At 37.9% G+C, this 22,412-nt stretch overlaps 1 protein-coding gene across 1 annotated transcript; it reads left to right on the forward strand.

Annotated features, from left to right (window-relative positions):
• Nucleotides 1-340: 340 nt before the first annotated feature.
• On the forward strand, nt 341-22,143 carry prph2a (peripherin 2a (retinal degeneration, slow)). Its single transcript, XM_059985789.1, has 3 exons — nt 341-4,040; nt 4,227-4,473; nt 15,216-22,143. Exons 1-3 carry the CDS (start codon nt 3,460-3,462, stop codon nt 15,441-15,443), a joined length of 1,056 nt encoding a protein of 351 aa, XP_059841772.1. The 5' UTR covers nt 341-3,459; the 3' UTR covers nt 15,444-22,143.
• The last annotated feature ends 269 nt before the right edge of the window (nt 22,144-22,412 follow it).

The raw sequence follows: 22,412 nt of genomic DNA on the forward strand, positions 1-22,412 counted from the left end.
GAGGGCTTTAGTTTTGAGGTTATTTCAAGGTGGCTTATTAATATGAAGGGGCTTCAGCTGAACATCGGCCCCACTGTGGGGTAGTTTTATGTGACTGTAAATCTTCCATAGGTTCATTTCAATATCTCAGTGCTAATAGATAAAGAGTATTATGCAGAAGGGGTGCATGTTTTTAACACAAATAACCTGTATAATTCCTAAACTGACTACCCGAGGCAAGTTTTGTTTTTTTTGGAATATGCAGATTCCTTGTGGTCTGGATTCACAGTGTGGCTGCAACAACGCAGAGTTACGTTCTATCCTAGAGGCCCACAACCGTCTTAGGTAAAAGTAATTCAGCCAGTTCTAATTTCCTGTATCTCCCTACAGATTCTTTCAGTCTGAGCTAGAGCACGTTAAAACAAATTTCTGGAGAAACTCAATAAATCAGGCAGCATCTAGAGGCAAAAGGATGATCAACATTTTGAGTTGAAACCCTACATTTGAATCACCATCTTTGAAAGAAAACAAGTTGGAGATAATTTCAGATGAAGTCTCCGAGAATTTAGAATCTGCCCAGTATACAATTTCTGTACATAAAACATGCAATTAAATACATTTTAAATCACATTAGACAGAGTTCACACACTTTTTTCTCCCTCTATCTTTATAAATACTCCACAAATCTATAAAATCATTACATTGTCCTCATTCCTTCCATCCCAATTACAGCAGGGATGATTTCTGATCTCTTGATTGCCAGCGCCTTTCTGTCGCACCCAAACCTTTCCTGTGTCAACCTGTGGAACATGCTTCCTCTCAAGTTATTTGCATTTGCAAGTTTTAAGCTATCCAATCTTTTGTCTCCAAGTACTGCGCCTCAAACTTTGCTAATACAGTTCTCACTCAAATTAGGGCTGCTGTTTCATGACTGCGATTGATACGATCACAAATTAATACAACATTTTAACGAGAAATGAATGCACAGAGTTTAAAAAATATATATTTGTTGGCTCTAGGTGAGTCAGGTTAGGAACTCTTCTTAGCCAACACCCCGTAAAATAAATAAAAGTTCTGGACACAGCAATGAAACCAACTGTTACCTCCCTGTCCTGCATGTACCAGTGCTTGCAATCCACTGGGAAGCTGAAGAGAGTGGAAAAGGAAAGGAAACGGGGAAGGGTAGCATGAAATTTGGAGATGTAAAAAGGAGGTGCGATAATTAACCGTAGCTGTTTTTTTTAAAATCAACTAGCAGTCCATTCTGTTTCCAGTACAGGCCTCATCTCCATACGTTTACATCCAAGGGGCTCAGACTTGAACATCATCTGGTTTAACCACTGACTGTCCTATTTGTTTAGTGAATCTTCCTCTCCTACCGAATCCACTCACTGTCCAAAATCAATTCCTGGCTCCTCATTCTGATGTGTAACATATCTTTATGGTTTTACTTTCACACCTGTTCTGTTACCTCGAGTGTTCTCCAGTGGTTTATCCACTTCTATATATGATCCATGGGAAGTTTTATTTCTAAGCAACATCAATGTCCTCAGGTGCACTGACAATATCCGGTGTACCTTTCTCTTTGCCTCTCCGCTCTCTGATATAGTTCTTCCAAGTAATCATTAAGCTGGCTAAAATGGTTTCAAATATCGCCACAGACCATGTTCTGTGGTCTCCTGACCCATTTCATATCTTAATGTGCACTGAGCAGTATATAACCTTAGGACCACCTTCGACCATAACGTGAGCTTTGGACCATTTATATAAATAAGATAGGGTCACAACTGCTTACCTCCACCCCTGTGACACATTGTCTATTCCAGATCGTCCCTTCTAGTTCTGAAATCCTAATCTGTGCTCACTTTCACCCCTAGATATGATTATTCTAACACAAAGGTTGAAGGTGGTGTGGATAGTGTGGAGGGCAGTCAGAGGTTACAGCAGGACATTAATAGGATGTAAAACTGGGCTGAGAAGTGGCAGACTGAGTTCAACTCAGTTAAGTGTAAAGTGGTTCATTTTGATAGGTCAAATATGATGGCAGAATATAGTATTAATGATAAGACGCTTTGATCGTGTGGATAGTCAGAGGCTTTTTCCCAGTGCTGAAATGGTTGCTGCAAGAGGACACAGTTTAAAGGTGCTGGGGAGTAGGTACAGAGGAGATGTCAGGGGTAAGTTTTTTACTCAGAGAGTGGTGACTGTGTGGAATAGGCTGCCGGAAATTGTGGTGGAGGCGGATGCGGCAGGGTCTTTTAAGAGACTTTTGGATAGGTACATGGAGCTTAGAAAAATAGAGGGCTATGGTAAGCCTAGTAATTTCTAAGGTAGGGACATGTTTGGCACAACTTTGTGGGCCGAAGGGCCTGTATTGTGCTGTAGGTTTTCTATGTTTCTGTATTTTCTGATGACTTTTTCCATTCAAGATCAGCCCAGAATCCGATGCTCTTGTCCCAGTTCACTACCCATTTCCATATGGTTGTTTTGCTACGTTGATGTCCTACTTAGCAATTTCTTTAATATGTGTGCCTCAATCCTCCTGCCCTTCCCTTTCCGTGGCATATTTTCTAGCCCTAAAGCCTTCAGCATCAGTAATTTTGAGCAGTAGCAAAATTTGTAATCCCACTATTGACATCATTACTCGTTGCCAAGGTCCCAAAAACCAGAACTTCTTCATTTAAAATGCCCTCCTCCGTGGCCAAACCTTTGGCATTGTCCTACTCTTTGCGTGGCTCGGGTTTGCAGTATATTGCAGTTCCTATGCTGCTCATTTTATCCCAGTGCTCGTTCCAGGCTTTAACCTACATTGAAGCTTACTGAGTTTATTAAGTCGAACCTGCTTTTGTGTTCATTCCATTTTACCAGTAAACAGGCTGCAGAAAACACAGCACAGCGCCGCAGTGATTAGATGCAGATTTAGCAAAGCGATAACGGCAAACAAATCAAATACAGCTGATGCCTCCTTGAGTGAAGTTTTACTGAATACCCTTACTCGACTTTTTAATTGCAAGGAAACTTTCCGAGGTAAGGTGCAATCACTGACAACTTGAGGGCAAAGTAATTACTCGGTAAAAGGACGGATTACTCTCATAGCTCATCTGGGCCAGGCTTTCTCTAAATGATTAGTGGTAAAACCTATTACTGGCATTAAGGTGACGTCTTGTAGCTTCAGATTTTCTCAGATAGATTCTGGAAGAACCAACTCCCTTGCTGGGGGAAAGCTCTGGCAACATCAGCTGCAGTCGCGGACAATTACTTTTTCAAAACAAAAATCTGGCTTCGTAAACTGGGAAACGCTTTGTTTTCAGTGTGTCCTGGAATCAGCTGCACCTTTGCTTTTCGGCTGGTCAGCATGGAGGGACCTACAGTAGAGTTAATTTCAGTCGCACTGTTTCCTGCTCTTTCTGTACCCGTGCACAAATCTTTCTAATTCGTTGAGAGCTCAACCTTAACGTTGGAACTCAGCGGAAAAGAAAAATGGCCATTCTGAAAATCAAGTTCAACGTGCAGAAAAGGGTGAAATTGGCCCAGGGTCTGTGGCTGCTGAACTGGTTCTGTGTCATAGTGGGAATCGTCATCTTTGGAATGGGCTTGTTCCTCAAGATCGAGCTCAGGAAACGGAGCGAGCTAATGGACAATGAAGAGAGCCACTTGGTGCCCAACTCCCTGATACTGGTGGGTCTTACGGCCTGCGCCATCAACTGCTTTGGTGGCAAGTTTTGCTACGACTCACTCGATCCGGCTAAGTATGCCCGATGGAAATCGGTGCTCAAGTTCTACCTGGCGTTCTTTTTGTTTTTTGCTTTCTTGACCTTCATCGCTGTGTTGTTGTGCTTCATGATGAGGATTTACCTGGAAGACACTCTAGCCAAAGGGCTGAAGAACGGCATGAAATTCTACAGGGATACCGACACCCCGGGCAGGTGCTTCATGAAGAAAACCATCGACCAGCTGCAGATAGATTTTCGCTGCTGTGGGAACAACGGCTTCCGTGACTGGTTTGAAATCCAGTGGATCAGCAACAGATACCTGGACTTCAGCTCCAAGGAGGTGAAAGAGTAAGTAAAAGCCGCAGATGCATAGGAAATTGGGACGAGTGCTTTTAAACCTTGTACAGTAGCTATGTTAGATCTTACTCCAAACTCTGGCCCGTGGTTCATCAGTCTCTCAATGAGGAATGTTTCTCCGCGCAGTTTGAGCTTTCAGCCCCCAAACCCTCAATTACTTGCCTTCTCTTCCTGCAGCCGTGTAAAGAGCAACGTAGAGGGGAAGTATCTGGTGGACGGGGTCCCATTCAGTTGCTGCAATCCGTCTTCTCCTCGGCCCTGTATCCAGCAGCAGATCACCAATAATTCAGCCCATTACAGCTACGAGTTCCAGTCAGAAGAGCTAAACCTGTGGACACGAGGATGCAAGCAAGCACTGCTCAATTACTACGCCAATATGATGCACTCAATTGGAGCTCTCGTCTTATTTGGTTGGGTACTGGAGGTAAGAGGTCTATAGGAGTTCACTTATTGTAAATCTCACAAGAAAGAAAATTCTTTATCAAAGGAAGTTTTACACCAAAGTGAGTTTCCACCAAGAGGGGCAAACATGTTAGAATTTAGAGTGTACTTATTGTGTTCTTTTGATTGATATCTTCAGGAAATCAATTGATTTTGGGTCTGTGTGAGATATAATACACAAGGACAGTGACTGCACGATAGTTAAATATTTATTTCAGCGCTACAATCTTTTTGCTAGTTGGATCTTACCCTAGAGATTGGTCGTGAATGAAAATGTTTTATGCTTTACATTTTCACTCTCCACATAAAGCGACAACCTTAACCTCACCTTCGTTAAGTTTAGTAATAACTTTCTCGGCAAGGTGACTAAGACGGACAGGGAAAACAAATTTTCTGAAAGGTCGAGTCGGGGTGGGGAGGGGAGAGAGAGAGAATTACTGAGTTTTATATTTCCTCTCACTAGTAAATTGAATTTTACTTTAGACCAGGTAGTGGTTTTGCAACATATAGTATATTTCTACTCTCACACCGGAGGAAGAAATTTGCTTTCCTAAAGAAATATTCCATCTTAAAGCCTGATCAATTTTAAACCATAAAGTAATACAAACATTAAATGAACTTACACATCATCATTAATCCAAAACACTTAAGTCGGATTTTCTCTCCACCTATGTTTTCTAGCTTGCTGAGTGTTTCCAGCATTTTCAATTTTTATGAAGATTTACAAGTTAATTTAAATGGATAGGAGAGACAGAACCCCTTTAATAATAACCAAAGGATAACAGAGTGCTGCAGATTTGAAGAGAGATTACTTGGGTCTCATGTAGCTTTAGATTCTATGGCAAAAATGCATCCCAAGTATTAATTTGATAAATCTGCAACATCACCAGTTAAAGTCTTATAGACATCTATCTATAATGAAATCATTGATCTTCTCTTTTAATGATGGGTTGGAGCACTTGCTAAATTGTCTATAACAATGAATGTTTTAGTAAACATGAAACCATCTGTAGTGATAAGACCCAGGTACCAGATTAAGGAAATCAGTAGAAAACTAGAAACAATGGGAATTTCTTTTTGCAGTAAGTTCTTATCCAGAATGTATTTGTAAATGTCACATCCCTAGACCTATACTGTACTAGATATCCACAAATAAGACTGGTTTTTGTGTAATGCAGACCGAGGGCCATGCAACATCTTTTCACAAGTTCAGATTCACACATTTGCAGAAAAACACAAACTCGTCTTTTATGTAAAATTTCTTCACAGTTTATTTCAGCTTTTGTTTCACACCAAAGTGTATTTCCACTGGGGGGGCAAACGTGTTAGAAGTTAAACCTGTGTACTAATGCAGTGGTGTTGTGTGGTGGAAAGAGTTGTGAAGGTTATGCTCATCTGTCTCCTTAACTATGAATTTCAGATCTTCCCAAAGTCCCCAAGCATTCTTTATTTTAGTGACCTCTTATCGAGGTAAAATCTAAAACATTTACTTATTTTAATTTAATCAAAAATGTTATGAACATATCCCCTACTATTTAAGAACGCACAAGTTGACAAGTTGACAGAGGTATTGTAAAACAGGGAGATTATTCTACTATACCTAATATGAGCAAGTGGCATGAGGCAGCACTAAAATAAATAGTGATCCACCATTTTTTGGCATACATCTGTGGGCTTAGGAGGGATCACTCAATTTACAGTTGTTTTAAAGATTCAGGCTGTGGTAAAATGTTTGCAGTGCATTTCTGTTTAAGTGTTACCTCAGAGTAAGATTAGATTTCTATATTAAAGCATATAATCTAGCAATACATCAATGCAGCATTAAGAAAGATTTGTAGGTACAGAGGAGATGTCAGGGGTAGGAGTTTTTTTACGCAGAGAGTGGTGAGTGCGTGGAATGGGCTGCCAGCTGAGGTGGAGGCGGAAACGATAGGGTCTTTTTAAGAGACTCCTGGATGGATACATGGAGCTTCGAAAAATAGAGGGCTATGGGTAAGCCTAGGTAGTTCTAAGGTAAGGATGTATTCCGCACAGCTTTGCAGGCTGAGTGGCCTGTATTGTGCTGTAGGTTTTCTATGTTTCTATGGTTCAGATGAGATTTTAACAATTGTCTGCTTTCTCAAGGGTTTATAAAAGTTTCCACTGCTTTGCCAAGATTCAAAACATAATCCAATATTTAAGCCTCAGCAAACATCAAAGATAACACAGTATCCAGTTTTTTATGTTACTGCAGTTTGTCATGTTTCGTGGTATGGATATGAGTTGTCATGTTTCCCTACATTACCACAAAAACTACATTTCAAAAGTACTCCTTTGGCTCGTGTGTTTTTGGATAGCTAAATTTGTACGCATTATACTCAGTGTACTATCTGAATAACCAGCATCTAAATCCATGTATAAAAATTTTGATCCCCATCATCTCTCCATAAACTAGAGACAGGACAGACGGAAAGAAGGGAGATGTTTAATTGGTACTAAAGAAAGATTGCTTGTTAAACATGTTCATGAACTAATTGTGCAAATACCTAGACAAACTCTTATAAATGCATGTATTTACACATAGAGTTAAGTCCAGGTAACCCATAGGGAAGGTGATCGTTGAGGTGGAGGGGTAATTAATAATTCTTCATGATCTCCAGCTGGTGCAGGTTTAAGTAGCATTTTCATGCTTAAGACAACACAAAGCATAACAAATGTCATGATTCCAGACTTTGACATTTTCACACTAAAGTTTTGATTGCTTTCACACATTCCACACTACTGCTCAACAACCCAATTTTTCCTCAAATGAAATTACAATAGAGGTAATACCAAGTTAGATGACAGCATGATTGCTAGTCAAAAACAAGAATTCCAAAAGCAAATATGTCAAGATTCAAACAAGAAGCATTCATTTAAATAATTTATTCTGACAAACCATCTTTTAATCTCTAAATGCAATGAGATATTTATTGTTTGTTGGTCTATTTATCTGCATGAGCCATAATGGTTTGAGTCAGAAATAATGGGGTGAGTTATGGAACTGGATGAGATCGACACCAGGCTACTGTGGGAAGCGAGGGAGGAGATTGCTGAGCCTTTGGTGATGATCTTTGCATCATCATAGGGATGGGAAAAGTACCAAACGATTGGAAGGTTGCAAACATTGTTCTCTTGTTCAAGAAAGGGAGTAGAGATAACCCAGGAAATTATAGACAAGTGGATCTTACTTCAGTGGTGGGCAAGTTGTTGGAGAAGATCCTGAGAGGCGGGATTTATGAGCATTTGGAGAGACATAATCTGATTAGGGATAGTCTGCATGGCTTTGTCAAGGGCGGGTCATGCCTTACAAACCTTATTGAATTCTAGGAAGATGTAAGAAAACACATTGATGAAGGTGGAGCAGTGGATGTAGTATATAAGGATTTCAGTAAGGCATTTGATAAGGTTCCCTATGCGAGGCACATTCAGAAAGTAAGGAGGCATGGATCCAATGAGACCTTGCTTTGTGGATACAGAATTGGCTTGCCCATGGAAGGCAAAGGGTGTTTGTAGACGGTTTGTATTCTACATGGAGGACAGTGACCAGTGGTGTTCTGCAGGGATCTGTTCTGGGACCCTTCCTCTTTATGATTTTTATAAGTGACCTGGATGAGGAAGCAGAAGGGTGGATTAGTAAATTTGCTGATCATACAAAAGTTGGGGGTGTTATGGATAGTCTGGAGGGCTGTCAGAGGTACAGTGAGACACCGATAGGGTACAGAACTGTGCTGAGAAGTGGCGGGTGGCGATCAACCTAGTTAAGTGTGAAGTGGTTCATTTCAGTAGGTCAAATTTGAAGACAGAATATAATATTAATGGTAAGACTCTTGGTAGTGTGAAGGATCAGCAAGATTTTGGGGTCCGAGCCATAGCTCAAAGCTGTTACACAGGTTGAGAGTGTTGTTAAGAAGGTGTATGGTGTGTTGGCTTCATTAACTGTGGGGTAGAGTTCAAGAGCCGTGCGGTAATGTTACAGCTATACAAGACATTGGTCAGATCCCACATGGAGTACTGTGTTCGGTTCTGGTCACCTCATTACAGGAAGGATGTGGATGCTATAGAGAGAGTGCAGAGGAGATTTACAAGGATGTTGTCTGGATTGGAGAACATGCCTTATGAGAATAGGTTGAGTGAATTTCGCCTTCTCTCCTTGGAGCAACAGAGGATGAGAGGTGACCTGATAGAAGCGTACAAGATTATGAGAGGCATTGATTGTGTGGCTAGCCAGAGGGTTTTTTCCAAGGGCTGAGGTGGCATAGTTTTAGGTAATTGGAAGTAGGTACAAGGAGAATGTCAGAGAGAGTGGTGGGTGCGTGGAATATACTGCAAGTGAAGGTGATAGAGACAGATACAATAGGGTCTTTTAAGAGACTCTTAGATACATGGAGCTTAGAAAAATATATGGCTAAGTGATAGGGAAATTCTAGGCAGCTTCTAGAGTAGGTTACATGGTCAGCACAACATTGTGGGCCGAAGGGCCTGTAATGAGCTATAGAGTTTCTATGTTCTAATTGCCAGTCCACAAAATTGAGCATAAAACACAGACTGGTAAAATCCAGAAGAATTGAGAAAATATTGCACATTTGGCAATGCCTACATTTAGATGTAGGTTTTGACTAAATCTCCTTCCCCATTCACAAATCCAATGCCATGGTAATATTTTCACTCAGGTCCTAGTTCAAATCTGGCTGTCAACTTGAACTACTGAAGGAGAGCTGGCTGGATTGCCCAATGTATTGTCCGGTTGTTATAGCCGTAATAACTACCATAATTATCCTGGTTTCCATTTGGAAGGTGGCAGAACAAAGCTGGTTTACTAGTTACAGAGCTAACCACCTTCACCCATGAAATCCATGCTCCACCATGCTGTCCCTCTCACTTGACAACCCAGTTTGATTAAGATTTTTCTGCACAACTGGACACCTGAGTGGTAAGAGGTCTCTAGCTAAACAAGGATCTGTTTAGGGTCAGGACCTCTGTCTCAGTCTGAGATCATGGGTTGGGTGCCCATTATGGCAGTGATGAGACCAGTTCTCTTCAATAAAGGAATGAGCCACAAATTGGTCACCTAGGCTGTGAAAGATCACCCACAAGGCAGTTTCATGACCTCCCAATCACAAAAGATTAAACAACATAGAACCGGCTATGGGATTAGCCTGTTTTGCTCAGGGAAAGTTGGGGGGAGGGGAAGGGTTGCACTCAGGTGTCACCATTTGATGGTAACACATGGCAGAACTAAACAGTGACCAGTGGGTTGTGGTCAGGTTGTCAGCCTAGTTAATTACCTGGCCATTAAATCATTGCTGTTTCTGGGACTTTGTTGGGAGCAAACAGGCTACCAAACTTCTAACAATACCAGTGTGTTTGCATAGGCCAGCAAAATAACTTGTATAATTGTATGCTGTAGTTATATCCACTCAATGGCCACATTATTGGGTACCACCTGTACCTAATAAAGTGGCCACCGAGTGTATGTTCATGGTCTTCTGCTGTTGTACCCCATCCATCAGTGTCAGGAGCAGTATTAGGCCCTTTGACCCATCTAGTCTGCTGCACCATTCCATCATGGCCAATTTATTATCCCTTTCAACCCATTCTCCTCCTTTCTCCCCATCACTTTTGACAATTTGATTAAACAAGAACCTGTCAACCACTGCTTTAAATATGACATGGCCTGCACAGAATCTGTGCCAATGGATGCCCTTCTATTCTATTCTAAGGCTGTGCCCTCTGCTACTAGATTCCCCCACTATAGGAAACATCTTCTCCGTATTCACTCTGTCTAGGCCTCTCAGTATTCAATAGGTTTCAATCAGCTCCCCCTTCATTCTTTTAAACTCCAGTGGATATAGACCCAGAGCCATCAAATGCTCCTCACGTGTTAACCCTTTCATTTCTGGGGTAATTTTTGTGAATCTTCTCTGGACCCTCTCCAATGCTAGCACATCTTTTCTTAGATAAGGGGTCCAAAACGGCTCACAATATTTCATGCAGTTTGACTAATGCCTTATATAGCCTCAGCATTACGTCTCTGCTTTTGTATTTGTAATCTAATCCTCCCAAAATGAACACTAATATCACAGTTGCCTTCCTTACCACAAACTCAACCTGCAAATTAACCTTCAGGGAATCCTGCATGAGGAGTCCCAAGTCACTTTGCACCTTGGATTTTTGAATTTTCTCCCCATTTAGAAAATAGTCCATGCCTTTATTCCTTCTCCCAAAGTGCATGACCATACACTTCCCTACACTATATTCAATCTGCCTCTTCTTTGCCCATTCTTCCAATCTATCCAAATCCTTCTGCAGTCACCTTGCTTCCTCAGTCCTACTTGCCCCTCCACCTATCTTTGTGTTGTCCATAAACTTGACCACAAAGTCATCAATTCCTCATCCAAAAATTGACACATAGCATGAAAAGTATTGGTCCCAACACCAACCCCTGCGGAACACCACTAATCACCAACAGTCAACCAGAAAAGGTTCCCTTTATTCCCATCTTTGCTTTCAGCCCATGTTTTATCCATGCCAATATTTTTCCTGTAATACAATGTGTTCTTATCTTGTTAAGCAGCCTCATGTACGGCACCTTAATTGTTAAAGGCCTTCTGAAAATTCAAATAAACATCCACTGACTCTCGTTTGTCCATTTCCTCAAACAATTCCAATAAAATTTATCAGGCAAGATTTCCCCTCAAGTAATGTTTGATCACTTTGGCCTATTTTGTCATGTGCCTTCAAGTACTCTACCCTGAAACCCTCATCCTTAATGATAGATGTCAGTATCTTTCCAACCACTGTTCAGGCTAACTAGCCTATAATTTCCTTTTTCCTGCCTCTTTCCCTTCTTCAAGAGTTGAATGACATTTGCAATTTTTCAGACCTCAGGAATCATTCCAGAAATTCTTGAAAGATCATTACTAATGCTTCCACATTCTCTTCAGTTAGGTCTTTCAGAATCCTAGGGTGGAGTCCATCTAGTGCAGGTGACTTACCTACTTCAGACTTTCCATCTTCCAAAGCACCTTATCCTTAGTAAGAGCACTGAAACTCACTTCTTTCCCCTGATACTCAAGCATTTCTGGCATACTGCTAGTGTCTTTCACAGTGAAGACAAATGCAAAATACTTACATTTGTCTGCCATTCCTTTGTCCCCATTACTACATTTCCAGAGTTATTTTTCAGTAGTCCTATATCCACTGTTACCTCTTTTACCCTTTATATATCTGAAAATATTTTTTGTATCCTCATTTTCATTATTGGCTAACTTACCTGCATATTTCATCTTTTCATTCCTTATAGATTTTTTGTTGTTTTTTAAAACTTCCCAATCCTCTACCTTCCCACTTAGTTTTACTATATTTTATGCCCTCTATGTTGCTTTTATACTGTCTTTGACTTAACTTGTCAGTCATGGTTGCCTCATCCTCCCTTTAGAATACTTCTTCATCTTTGGGATATACCTTTCCTGCACCTTCCAAATGGCACACAGAAACTCCAGCCATTCCTGTTAGTGTCCCCTTCCAATCAACTTTGGACATCTCCTCTCTCATGCCTCCAATTCTATTTTCTGCACTGTAATACTGATACATCCTATTTTACTTTCTACTTCTCAAACTGCAGTGTGGATTCTATCACATTAAGGGTTCCTTTACCTTACGCTCTCTAATCAAATATGGGTCAATACATAACACCCAACCCAGATTTGCCATTCTCCTAGTGGGCTCAACCACAAGCTGCTCTAAAAAGCCTTATCTCAGGTATTTTACAAATTACTTTTCTTAGGATCCAGCAACAACCTAATTTTCTCAGTCTACCTGCATGTTAAAATTCCGCCATAATTATCACAACATTGCCCTTTTTACCTGTCTTTTCTATATCCTGTTGTAATTTGTAGCCCATAACTTGGCTACTGTTCAGAGGCCTGTATATAACTTCCATCAGTGTCTTTTTATGCTTGTAGTTTCTTAACTCTACCCACAAGGATTCTATATTTTCTGATTATAAGTTACTACATTCTAAGGGTTTGATTTCATTTTTTTAACCTACAGAGGCAGCCTGCCCCCTCTTCCTACTTGTCTGTTCCTTTAATACAATGTGCACTTCAAGGTTTGACATGTTGTGCATTCAGATATGCTCTTTTGTATACAATATATGAGTATATGAGTTACAATATATGAGTATTGGAGTTATTGTTGCCTTCCTGTCATTTAAACCAGTTTGGCCTTTCTCCTCTGACTTCTCTCATTAACAAGGCATTTTTGCCCACAGAATTGCCATTTGCTGGATGCTTTTTTGTTGTTGGTTTTTGTATTGTTCTCTGAAAACTCTAGAGACTGCTTGCTGTGCATGAAAATCCCAGAAGGTCAGCAGTTTCTGAGATACTCAAACTGTCTAGCAGCAACGATCATTCCACTGTCAAAGTCACTTAGATCACATTCCTTCCCCATTCTGATGTTTGGTCTGAACAACAACTGAACTTCTTGACCATGTCTGCATGCTTTTATGCATTGAGTTACTGTCATAGGATATTGATTATATAATTGTATTACCGAACAGGTGTACCTGATAAAATGGCCATTGAGTGTAACATTTGGATAGTCCACTATCGTGATTGTCCCAAAATAAGGATGCCTGCATTTAAAAGTTTCTGTCTGTTTTGCAATCCATTAGCAGATTTTGTTGTTCTGAGATGTGGGTAACTCATAATAAAACAGGTCTATGTCACTATGTTGGATTGAAACTGCAATCAATACAAATAACAGTTAGTGAGCAGTACAAGTCTCAAATTCAGTCAATTAATTAAAAAATTCTTGGTCAGCTGAGATATCAACAAAGAGTAAACCATTAATCTTAAAATCCTAAATACGGCAAAGGAGTCAACCATTTTGCCTGTAAACCTTGCTAATTCATATAGGCATATAGATGGAATCTATGTTACATTTCTCAGTTCACACCCCAATCAAGAGCACACCCAGATACTCTTAGAATGGGCAAAGAATTGAATTACCACAGTGAATTTCAGATCACCACCATCATTTTAAAATTTTTTCTTAAAATATCTCCACTCCTATTATCTCAGTGTCTTAAGAGTTTTAATTCCTTTGATTAAATTTCACCTCCATCACAATTTCCTCTTTTTTTCCCCTGAAGAAGCAACTATATACAATTTTGAGATTTGTTTTCTTGCAGACAGACTCGGCAAATCCAAAAAACATAATAGAAATAATGAAAAGTCACACCCAATAGTACAAACAACCAATATGCAAAGGACAAAAAACTGCAAATGCTTAAGAAAATAATGAATAAATAAATAAACAATAAATATCAAGAACATGAGATGAAGTGTCCTTGAAACCGAATCCAAAGGTTGTAGGAGCAGTTCATTGTTGGGGCAAGTGAAGTTATGCACCCTGGTTCAAAAGCCTGATGGTTGAAGAGTAATAAATATTCCTGAACCTGGTAGTGTGGGCCCTGAGGCTTCTGTACCTTCTTCCTGATGGCAGCAGCGTTAAGAGAACATGGCCTGGGTGTCGGGGGTCTCTGATGATGGATACTGCATCAAGGCGGCTAGAATTAGTCATCAGGAAGGCTAGAACCCAGTCAGTGAGAAGATCATTAGGGCAATCTTCTTTTGCACACCAAGGATAAACATTTCCACATCCAGAGTAGAGAGACTCCCTTGTGCTCAGGACATCTGTTGATGAGATTGGAACGAGCATAATTTGTATGTTTGCTATTATTTGTCCAGCCCAAACTGAAAATTTAGAGTAAAGGTTTAAAGAGCCAGGTGAGCCTTCCAACGTCATGTATGTGTTCACCTAACAAGCTGTCCTATTAATCATATTAATGTCCAGAATAACTGGAGGCTTGGCTGACTCGATAGAAGGATGTTGTATTCTGCTAACACACCAGCTAGCAAGTCTTCTTGACCTAACAGAGCCATTCAATCCACAAGGGTGGTCTTACCCAAGGAAGATAATCTCTCATAAGAGTGGTATAGCTGTGGAGTTTTGAACCCTGAAAAGTTGTGGAGATTAGATTATTGCAGCTACTTAAACAGGGATATTTTTGAAAGCTCACAGAACTGAAGGTTTATGAGAACTGGCAGTGCAGTGTTGAGGCAGATCATCTTGAATAGTGGGATGGGCTTGGGCAGTCAGGTGGCTTATTTCTGCTCCTACATTCTTCTGATTTGCCATTGTTCAACCAAAAATGAGGCAAGAGGATCACCAGGTCATTCAACTTTCTCCACCTCAGTGATCACATCTTGACCTCCACTTCCTTGCTTGTTCTCATCATCCTCAACAGCCCTGGTCTATCCGTTCAACACCTCAACCTCCACAGCTTTCTAGAAAGGAGGATTCAAAAAGTTCACAATCCTGAAGAAATTCTGTCTCATCTCCACTTGCAATAGCCAATCATTTAATTGTTAAAGTTATGCCCTCAAGTTCCAGATTTTCCCCCTTACAATGAGGGAAAAAAATCCTCACAGTAGCTGCCATCTCAGAATATCTCTGTAAGATCACACTCTTGATTTCGGCTGAGAAGGTCAGTTTCAGTTTGTAATGTTCACTATTTGGAGTCTGCTATGGCAGTTCATTTCCTATTGTTAAACACTTACATGCTTGAATAATATCTTCATTTTGAATGTAAAGGGCTTGAGTTTTACAGGCGAACCTATTCTATATTCTTTACTTAAGGTAACAGGGATGGTCGGGATGCAGTATTTGCACACAGCCCTAGACAGCATTGCAAACCCTGAAGATCCTGACTGTGAAAGTGAGGGCTGGTTAATGGAGAAAGGCCTGAAGGAAACAATTAAATCTATGCTGGAAAGCATTAAAGAGCTGGGTAAGTTTAATCAAGTAGCCACAACAGCTGAAGAGGAGAAAAAGCAAGAGGATACGACTGTTGCCACAGTCAGCTGAAGAGATGGCAAAACAATATGTTCGGGAGAAGGCATGGATATAGAAACAAGTTGGAATGAGCAGGAAATTAAAATTGAATAAAGGTGTAATACAAAATCAGATAATTAATTCCCTTCACTGTATAACATAAAGCATTGTGTTAACAACTTTATTCTTCTGTATTTTGCATTGAAAGATAAACCAGACCTGTCGAATTGTGTTAAACTCTTTTTTGACAATTGATTATACTATGCAGTCAGCAGGAATCTTTTTCAATGCTTTATACTATATAGAATGTAAACTACAAACAGTGTATTGCCTCTGAATCTGGAAATAAGGATGTGATAAAGGCATGTTTTAAATATTCCAGACATCTTTAATATTGCTCATTTGCTGTGTGAAATTATGTACAATATAAACTGCTATAAATAGGGCCAAACATTAAAAAGCTTATTTGAAAAAAGATTAACTTATTAGAATCATGAAGTAATACAGCATGGACACAGGCCTTTGGCCCAACTGACTCATGCTGATTACATCATCCTCCTTGCTAGTCCAGGCTGCCTGTGTTCAGCCCATAAGTACCCTTCCCCTTCCAAGTCCCTATCCAAATGCCTCTAAAATATTGCAATTGTACCCACTTTGACCACTTCTTCTGGCAGCTCATTCCAGATACTTGCTATGCTCTTTCAGTTTAAGAATATTGACCATTAATGTAATTTCAACAATCATTCTTTAGAAACTTAGAACAAAATCAAAGAGAAAAGTGAATGTCTGGACGGCACTGCAATGTTGCTTAAAGCAGAAATGTTATCAAGGGCCAGAAACTCTCAAAGATACTGGCTGCAATTTCAGAAGACACATCTAAAGCCAATTCAAAATGCCATCTGCTAAAACATTCAAGACACTCCCATTTTCAGATCCTCAATAGGTTTGGCCAGTCAATTTGAGACAAAAATATAGTATTTTGTGATTTTGTAAAAGAAATATACATATTCACATCCAGTTAAATCTAAACCATGGTATGGTTTGCGAATTAGATGTGAGATTATGATAGCTATAAGTATTGCTGCCAACATTAGGGTTGTATTTAGGTCAGAGTCCAAATGTAGTTAAATTTTCTACAAGATATAAGTTTAAATATTTCTGCAAAGTATTTCCATACAGATAATGTAACATCTCTTAGCAGGGATACAGAAATTTGGAATGTCTTCTGAAGGAAGTTTCATTAAGCAAACTTTTATGATCACTTTAAATATATATATATGTTAGCAGTTTTAAATATAACTGTCTACAGTGGCTTCAAGGATAAAATCCTAAGTACGTTTAATGCCAGTTTATAGGATTAACTTTGTAATTCTTTTCCAAAGGAGACGAACTAATTCACCATGACATCTAAATTGTTGCGCAGATCTGTGATAAATATAAGAGGAAAGAAAGGCTTTTATCCTTTCATTGTCCCATATTCTGCCATATTAAATACCCTCAAATATTCTGTAGAATTGTTATGGAAATTAGAATATTAAAAACATAAATTGTCTATTTTTCATTTTACAATTTTCTATAATTCACTCCTGAACTAACGAATTCCACTTCAAACTGTTTGAAGATAGTAAATCTTAAAAAATATGATGTAAGAATTGACTCATACTTTTATAAAGAAATACATCAACGTAGGCATCCAAACCAAAACAGTGAAGCAAATAGGCAAAGCAACAGATTTGGGCACAAGATGCCTGAAAGTTCTATCTTCAACTGATGAATATTAGGCGGGAAAGAAATATGTGCACATCAATTTAGAAAGACTGTTAAGCAAAGGTTGAAAATTGTTGTAGAAAAATGTAGGTCTAGCCAATCATGTGATTAATAACTGGAATAATGAAATCACATTCAATGTTTAGTATCTCCAGGAATATAGTTTTCTTCACATTTCATAGGGTAATTCTCCATTCCAGGAAACAGTCCATGATCTTCCTTTACACATTGCTCAGGGTATGGTTTCAATAAACCTCTATCAAAGTGCAGTAAAGCTGCATTATTTCTGTACTCCAATCACTTTGTAATAAAGGCTAACAATTTTTTTTGGACCTGCATGTTAATTTCTGCATTTAGTATGCAAGGAAACAGAGGTACCCTTGGAGTACCAACATCTTTCACAATTTAAAAACTGTTATGCTTCTCTGTTTTTCAATACGAAGTGGCTAACTTCACAGTTCCTCACATTCTGTCCCATTTGATACGAATTAGCCACTCACCTTACTACACATATCCCTAGTCTCTATCTCCCTCTCATGACCCATTTTCCCAGTAATCTGAGGCATAGTACACTTTTTCTCTCCATCAACTAAATCATAAATAGGAAAACCTGGTGGCACGTTATCAAAAGCACTTTGAAAATCTGAAAATAGTTACCTTGTCCATTTACCTTGTTATTTACACTCTCAAGAAATCATCAACTTCCTTTGAATTTGTAGATGTTATGCCTGGTCCTATGACAATATAAAGTGCTTCAGAAAATAGCAAATTACAGGGAGATGGGCTCACAGAGTTCAGTGTTAAAATAGAATTCTTCATAGATAAACTTGCTAACATCTCATTTTTGATTGAATAATCCTTGTGCACTACAATAACTTAAAATCCATAACCATGGCTGTTGTCTAAATTAGATGTATTCAGTAGAGAAGCTTAATCTTTGTTCTTTAACAATACTAAATGTCTGTTTCTTGTTAAACTTAAGTACTGTTTTGTTATAAGCTGTTAGTATAAGCCATTGATATGACAACAAAGTGAGTTGGGCTTCATTGAACAAGGCTGTGGGGATAAAAGACAAGATAGTTCCATAGTTCTATTTGGTCAGTGGATCTTATGTAGTATCTGATAATATTATCAAACATCTCAAATATCTAATGCAAAGGATTACATTTTTAAAATACATTAAGTGGGAAAAACAGGTTTCATACCACAAAAATAAGAATTAAATGAATAGACAGGATTAAATGAGAAAGATTCAGGTATAAATATGGCATAAGCACCTCAAGTGTTTTTCCGGATTAAAAACTGCTGCCTAATATATTTGAAAAATTCATTAAATGTAGAGGAGAAGATTAATTTGTGCATCCAATTTGCAGCAAACATTTTAAAAATTGAATCAGTATACATTTATGTGTATACTCGCAGCTTACAAAATACTCTTGTAGGGTAATTTTTAATCTGCATTATGATAGTCCAGTGGTTGTATTTCTGGATAAGCAGGCAAACTTCTGGTGCAATGATTCCACCATGGCATCAGGAACAGTAACCTCAAACTACCAGTTGTTATGATAACCCACCTAGTATACGTATCCTTTAAGGAATAATTCTTCCATCTCCAGTCCAGCTTATGCATGAAAGCAGACCTACCAATATTGCTGACTTTTAACTGCCAGTTTGATTTAGGAACCATTAAAAATGGGCAATGCTGGAATTGTGAACAACAGTATCATGAAAAAAATAACAGTTAATGGTACATTTCATTGTTAGTCAATTTTTTCATACAGCTTTTTATTAAAAAATACACAATAAATTTTTTTGTATCTATGAGCAGCATAGTGAGGTTGCAAACAAATGGCTTGGCATTTTGTACATTGAGATATCCAACATTAATTCTTTGTTTCAAGGTGGCTAGGTTTATTCACAGAACTATGCTGTATCTGAAAGAATATAAAGGTTGGCATTCATCCATGATCAACTTTCAAAATAGTAACTGGTTATTAAAATTTATATTCCATGCTAACCCTATATATTATGTTTAAGTCAGAAAAAAATCACTAATCTTAAATCAGCTCTCTTTTCCACTTATGTATTTTTACTCTGAAATTAGTAGCCAAATAATGTATTTAAGTACTGTACTATAAGTGAATAGAAGATATAATGAAATTAATAAAAACTTGTGGTTATTTCATCACTTAAAAGGAACACGCAAGAAAAATACACAGAAAAGGAGGGAACAGGGAAGTTTTGCAAAAAAATCATGTTAATAATTTAAAAATTTGCTTCATGAATTTTCCCTCTCCTTACGGGAACTCATGGTAAGAAACTGTGCTGTTTGAGGTTGCCTAAATGGAGCTATTTTTAATGTGAGCCCAATCCTGAGCATTTGTAGGTTAACTAATCTGTGGCAAATCCAGAGTCAAACTTTATCCCTACACAACTGGAAATCTCACACACATCCAGCAGATATAGATAACAAAAAATGCCCAGATCACTTTTCCCTTCTGTAAACCTTCCCCAAAAAAGTTAACTGCAGTACTCATCTAGCTTCACTTAAGGTCACCTATATTCTCACAACCTCTCAAGACAGATGTGTTAAGAAAAATTCAATACCATACACAGCTCTTATATAGTTAAGGGATTGTTCAAAATTATAGTGGATAAACTTGTGAACTTCTTATAAAAAGTGCAAGTTTGTATTCAATTGAAGAAAAAAAACACATTTGGAAAGATTATATCTACAAATAATCAAAATACAATGTCAAAATGGAGATCATTACCAGTGAAAATTAATCCAGAGGATAGAGGAAATGGTCACCTGATTTTTATCGATGTTGGGTGATAAACTTCACATTCTCAGAAGACATTTTATGAATAACAAAGTACATCAGTTTTTAATGGCTGAAATTAACACTCGAAAATATCTATAATGACTGATTAATGTTACCATGTTAATTTCCCGTTTGCAATGTCCTCAAATGTTACTTCAAGGATGAGTACAGAAGATTAAGGCTAATATAATAATCATCTTAAATTTCAATACTCTATTAAAAACTGCAAATGCACAATAGGCAGGAATAATAGAAGTACTATAGTTCATTTTGACATATCTGGGCCATTAAGACTGTATTCCTGTAAGACATATTCACAATTATGCAAATAACAAGCTGTTTTATTAGGAGAATTGGGACAGATTTAAACTAATTGTTAAAAGGACCAGCCCAATAAAGAGATGAAGCAGTAACCATCTAAAGGTATTTAGATATGGACTCAAAATCGTTATCATTTGCAGTACAATGTCCAAATTCCACCAAAGAACTGTCACAAAAACAAATAATGTCAAATTCCTATTTGAAATTTTATTCAAAAGATAATTTAGAAAGTTATAAACCAAAGATGTATTGTTGCTTGATACTACCACACGAAGTTAATTTAAGATAGTAATTAATTTATTAATGAGCCTTTATTCAAAGTTGATGATGTCCATTGACTTCAGTGGCCATATAATTGGGCAGGGAAAATCAGGAACCACCTTCATATAGTTGTGCAGTTGTGCCTCTGATGTGACAAGAGTCAGGTTCCGTTCCTATTTCCTCTCATCCCCAACATTTGCACACCAATGTGCAAAATGTTTGGAAAGTTTCAGTCAATACCTCTCGAAAGTAAAAATAATAGAATCTGATGTTTGTGGAGAAGTGTTGTTGAAACTAAGATGAATAAATTAATTTGGGAAATTTTGCAAATAAAGCTCCTTTGAAAGAAACATTTCAAACCATTCCAGAAACTGAATGAAGACCACATTCTCATAAAAATAAGGAGAATCACAGTTTAAAGATTCCATTTTAAGAATATTTGAAGAAGTGCTATTCAAATACATGATGATGTGATTTGCAGGTCAGGTACTTCACAGCCAGTTTTAGATCCCCTGCTTTCAAATAACCTGTTTACTTTAAACAACTAAGTATTTCGTGTTAATATGATATTCTTTCCAAAGTATATTTCTGTATATTTAACAGCTGGTACATGGACTTTATTTTCATAATATTTGAAAACACATATTATGATTCAAATGATCAAATGTCCTGCAATTAAATATTTTAGAGCCAATGTCAAGGAGTGAAGGGAAAACGAGGCCAATCAGGTTTCTAACTTAACAACCGTCCCTTGAAAAAAACATTAAGCTATGGCAAATGACTTGAAAATTTACTTAGATAGGAAAACAGATACAAACCACACTAGTTTGCTATCTTAACACCATTCTCTTCCCTAAAAATGTTAGTTGACTCACGTTCACATTTCCATGGATACCAGCCAGTACTTGTTTAAATTGGCATTTCAAACTCTTTACATTAAAGGAAGCCTAAATTAACTTTAATTCATTTTTAAAATTTCAATTTCATGGGTTATCAAAAATGCAATCCTTGGTCTGATTCTTCTTTACAGCTAAAGTTATAACTCAGTAGAAAATAACTTTACCTGAATAAAGTCCATGAAGATAAAAATCAACAAAAATTTTGTGAGACAAATACCCATTTGGAAGGTTTATCCATTATGAACAGAGACAAAGATTTTCAACACCTAAAGCATTTATTTGAATCTTCAGCTTTTTACATATAGTACATAGTACCAATTATACATGAATTCAACATATATTAACAGCCCATTTATTACAAGAATTCTCCCAAATATCTAAAGTATTTGTTTATATAAACATTTCTACAGTGAATGTAAATGCATGCTAAATGTTTCCATGAGCGAAAATTGCACAATACGTGAGAATGTGGTCAATTTAAGGTATTAACAGGACGTGAAAGGAAGAAATGGGTGTGCTTTCTGTTTCAGCAAATTATGTACATTACTTTAAAATTAAAACATTTAAATTTACTATTTTGGGCTTTTGTTAGGCTTTTTGTCCATAGTAGATCCACATCAGCTTCAGCCAAGGGTATGCAAATAAAAATGATCTCACTCTCACAGTAAACTGCATTTAAGTCAAATGAAAATAAATTTTCTGGAAGACCAGGTACATCCTTTCAGGAGTGGTGAACCTTTTTGAGAATGTGTGCCCAATTTGGCAATAATCTTCTAAAAAATCATGTGATATGGTAATTTGGTGCAGAGATGATCATTGATTAATGAATTAGTAACAATAATTATGGACATTAAGGAAAAAAATGATGATTCAGGTTACCTATTTACATTGTTCTACCATTAATAAAATTATAACAGAGATAGATTGAA

Source organism: Hypanus sabinus, chromosome 12 (assembly GCF_030144855.1).
Source record: "Hypanus sabinus isolate sHypSab1 chromosome 12, sHypSab1.hap1, whole genome shotgun sequence".
Lineage (NCBI taxonomy): Eukaryota > Metazoa > Chordata > Chondrichthyes > Myliobatiformes > Dasyatidae > Hypanus > Hypanus sabinus.

Bases quoted from the DNA above. Each gene is read 5' to 3' on its own strand.
- prph2a (XM_059985789.1), top strand. From the start codon at position 3,460: ATGGCCATTCTGAAAATCAAGTTCAACGTGCAGAAAAGGGTGAAATTG. The intron at 4,041-4,226 runs GTAAGTAAAAGC...CTCTTCCTGCAG, and splicing joins AGCTCCAAGGAGGTGAAAGA to CCGTGTAAAGAGCAACGTAG. The intron at 4,474-15,215 runs GTAAGAGGTCTA...TCTTTACTTAAG, and splicing joins TATTTGGTTGGGTACTGGAG to GTAACAGGGATGGTCGGGAT.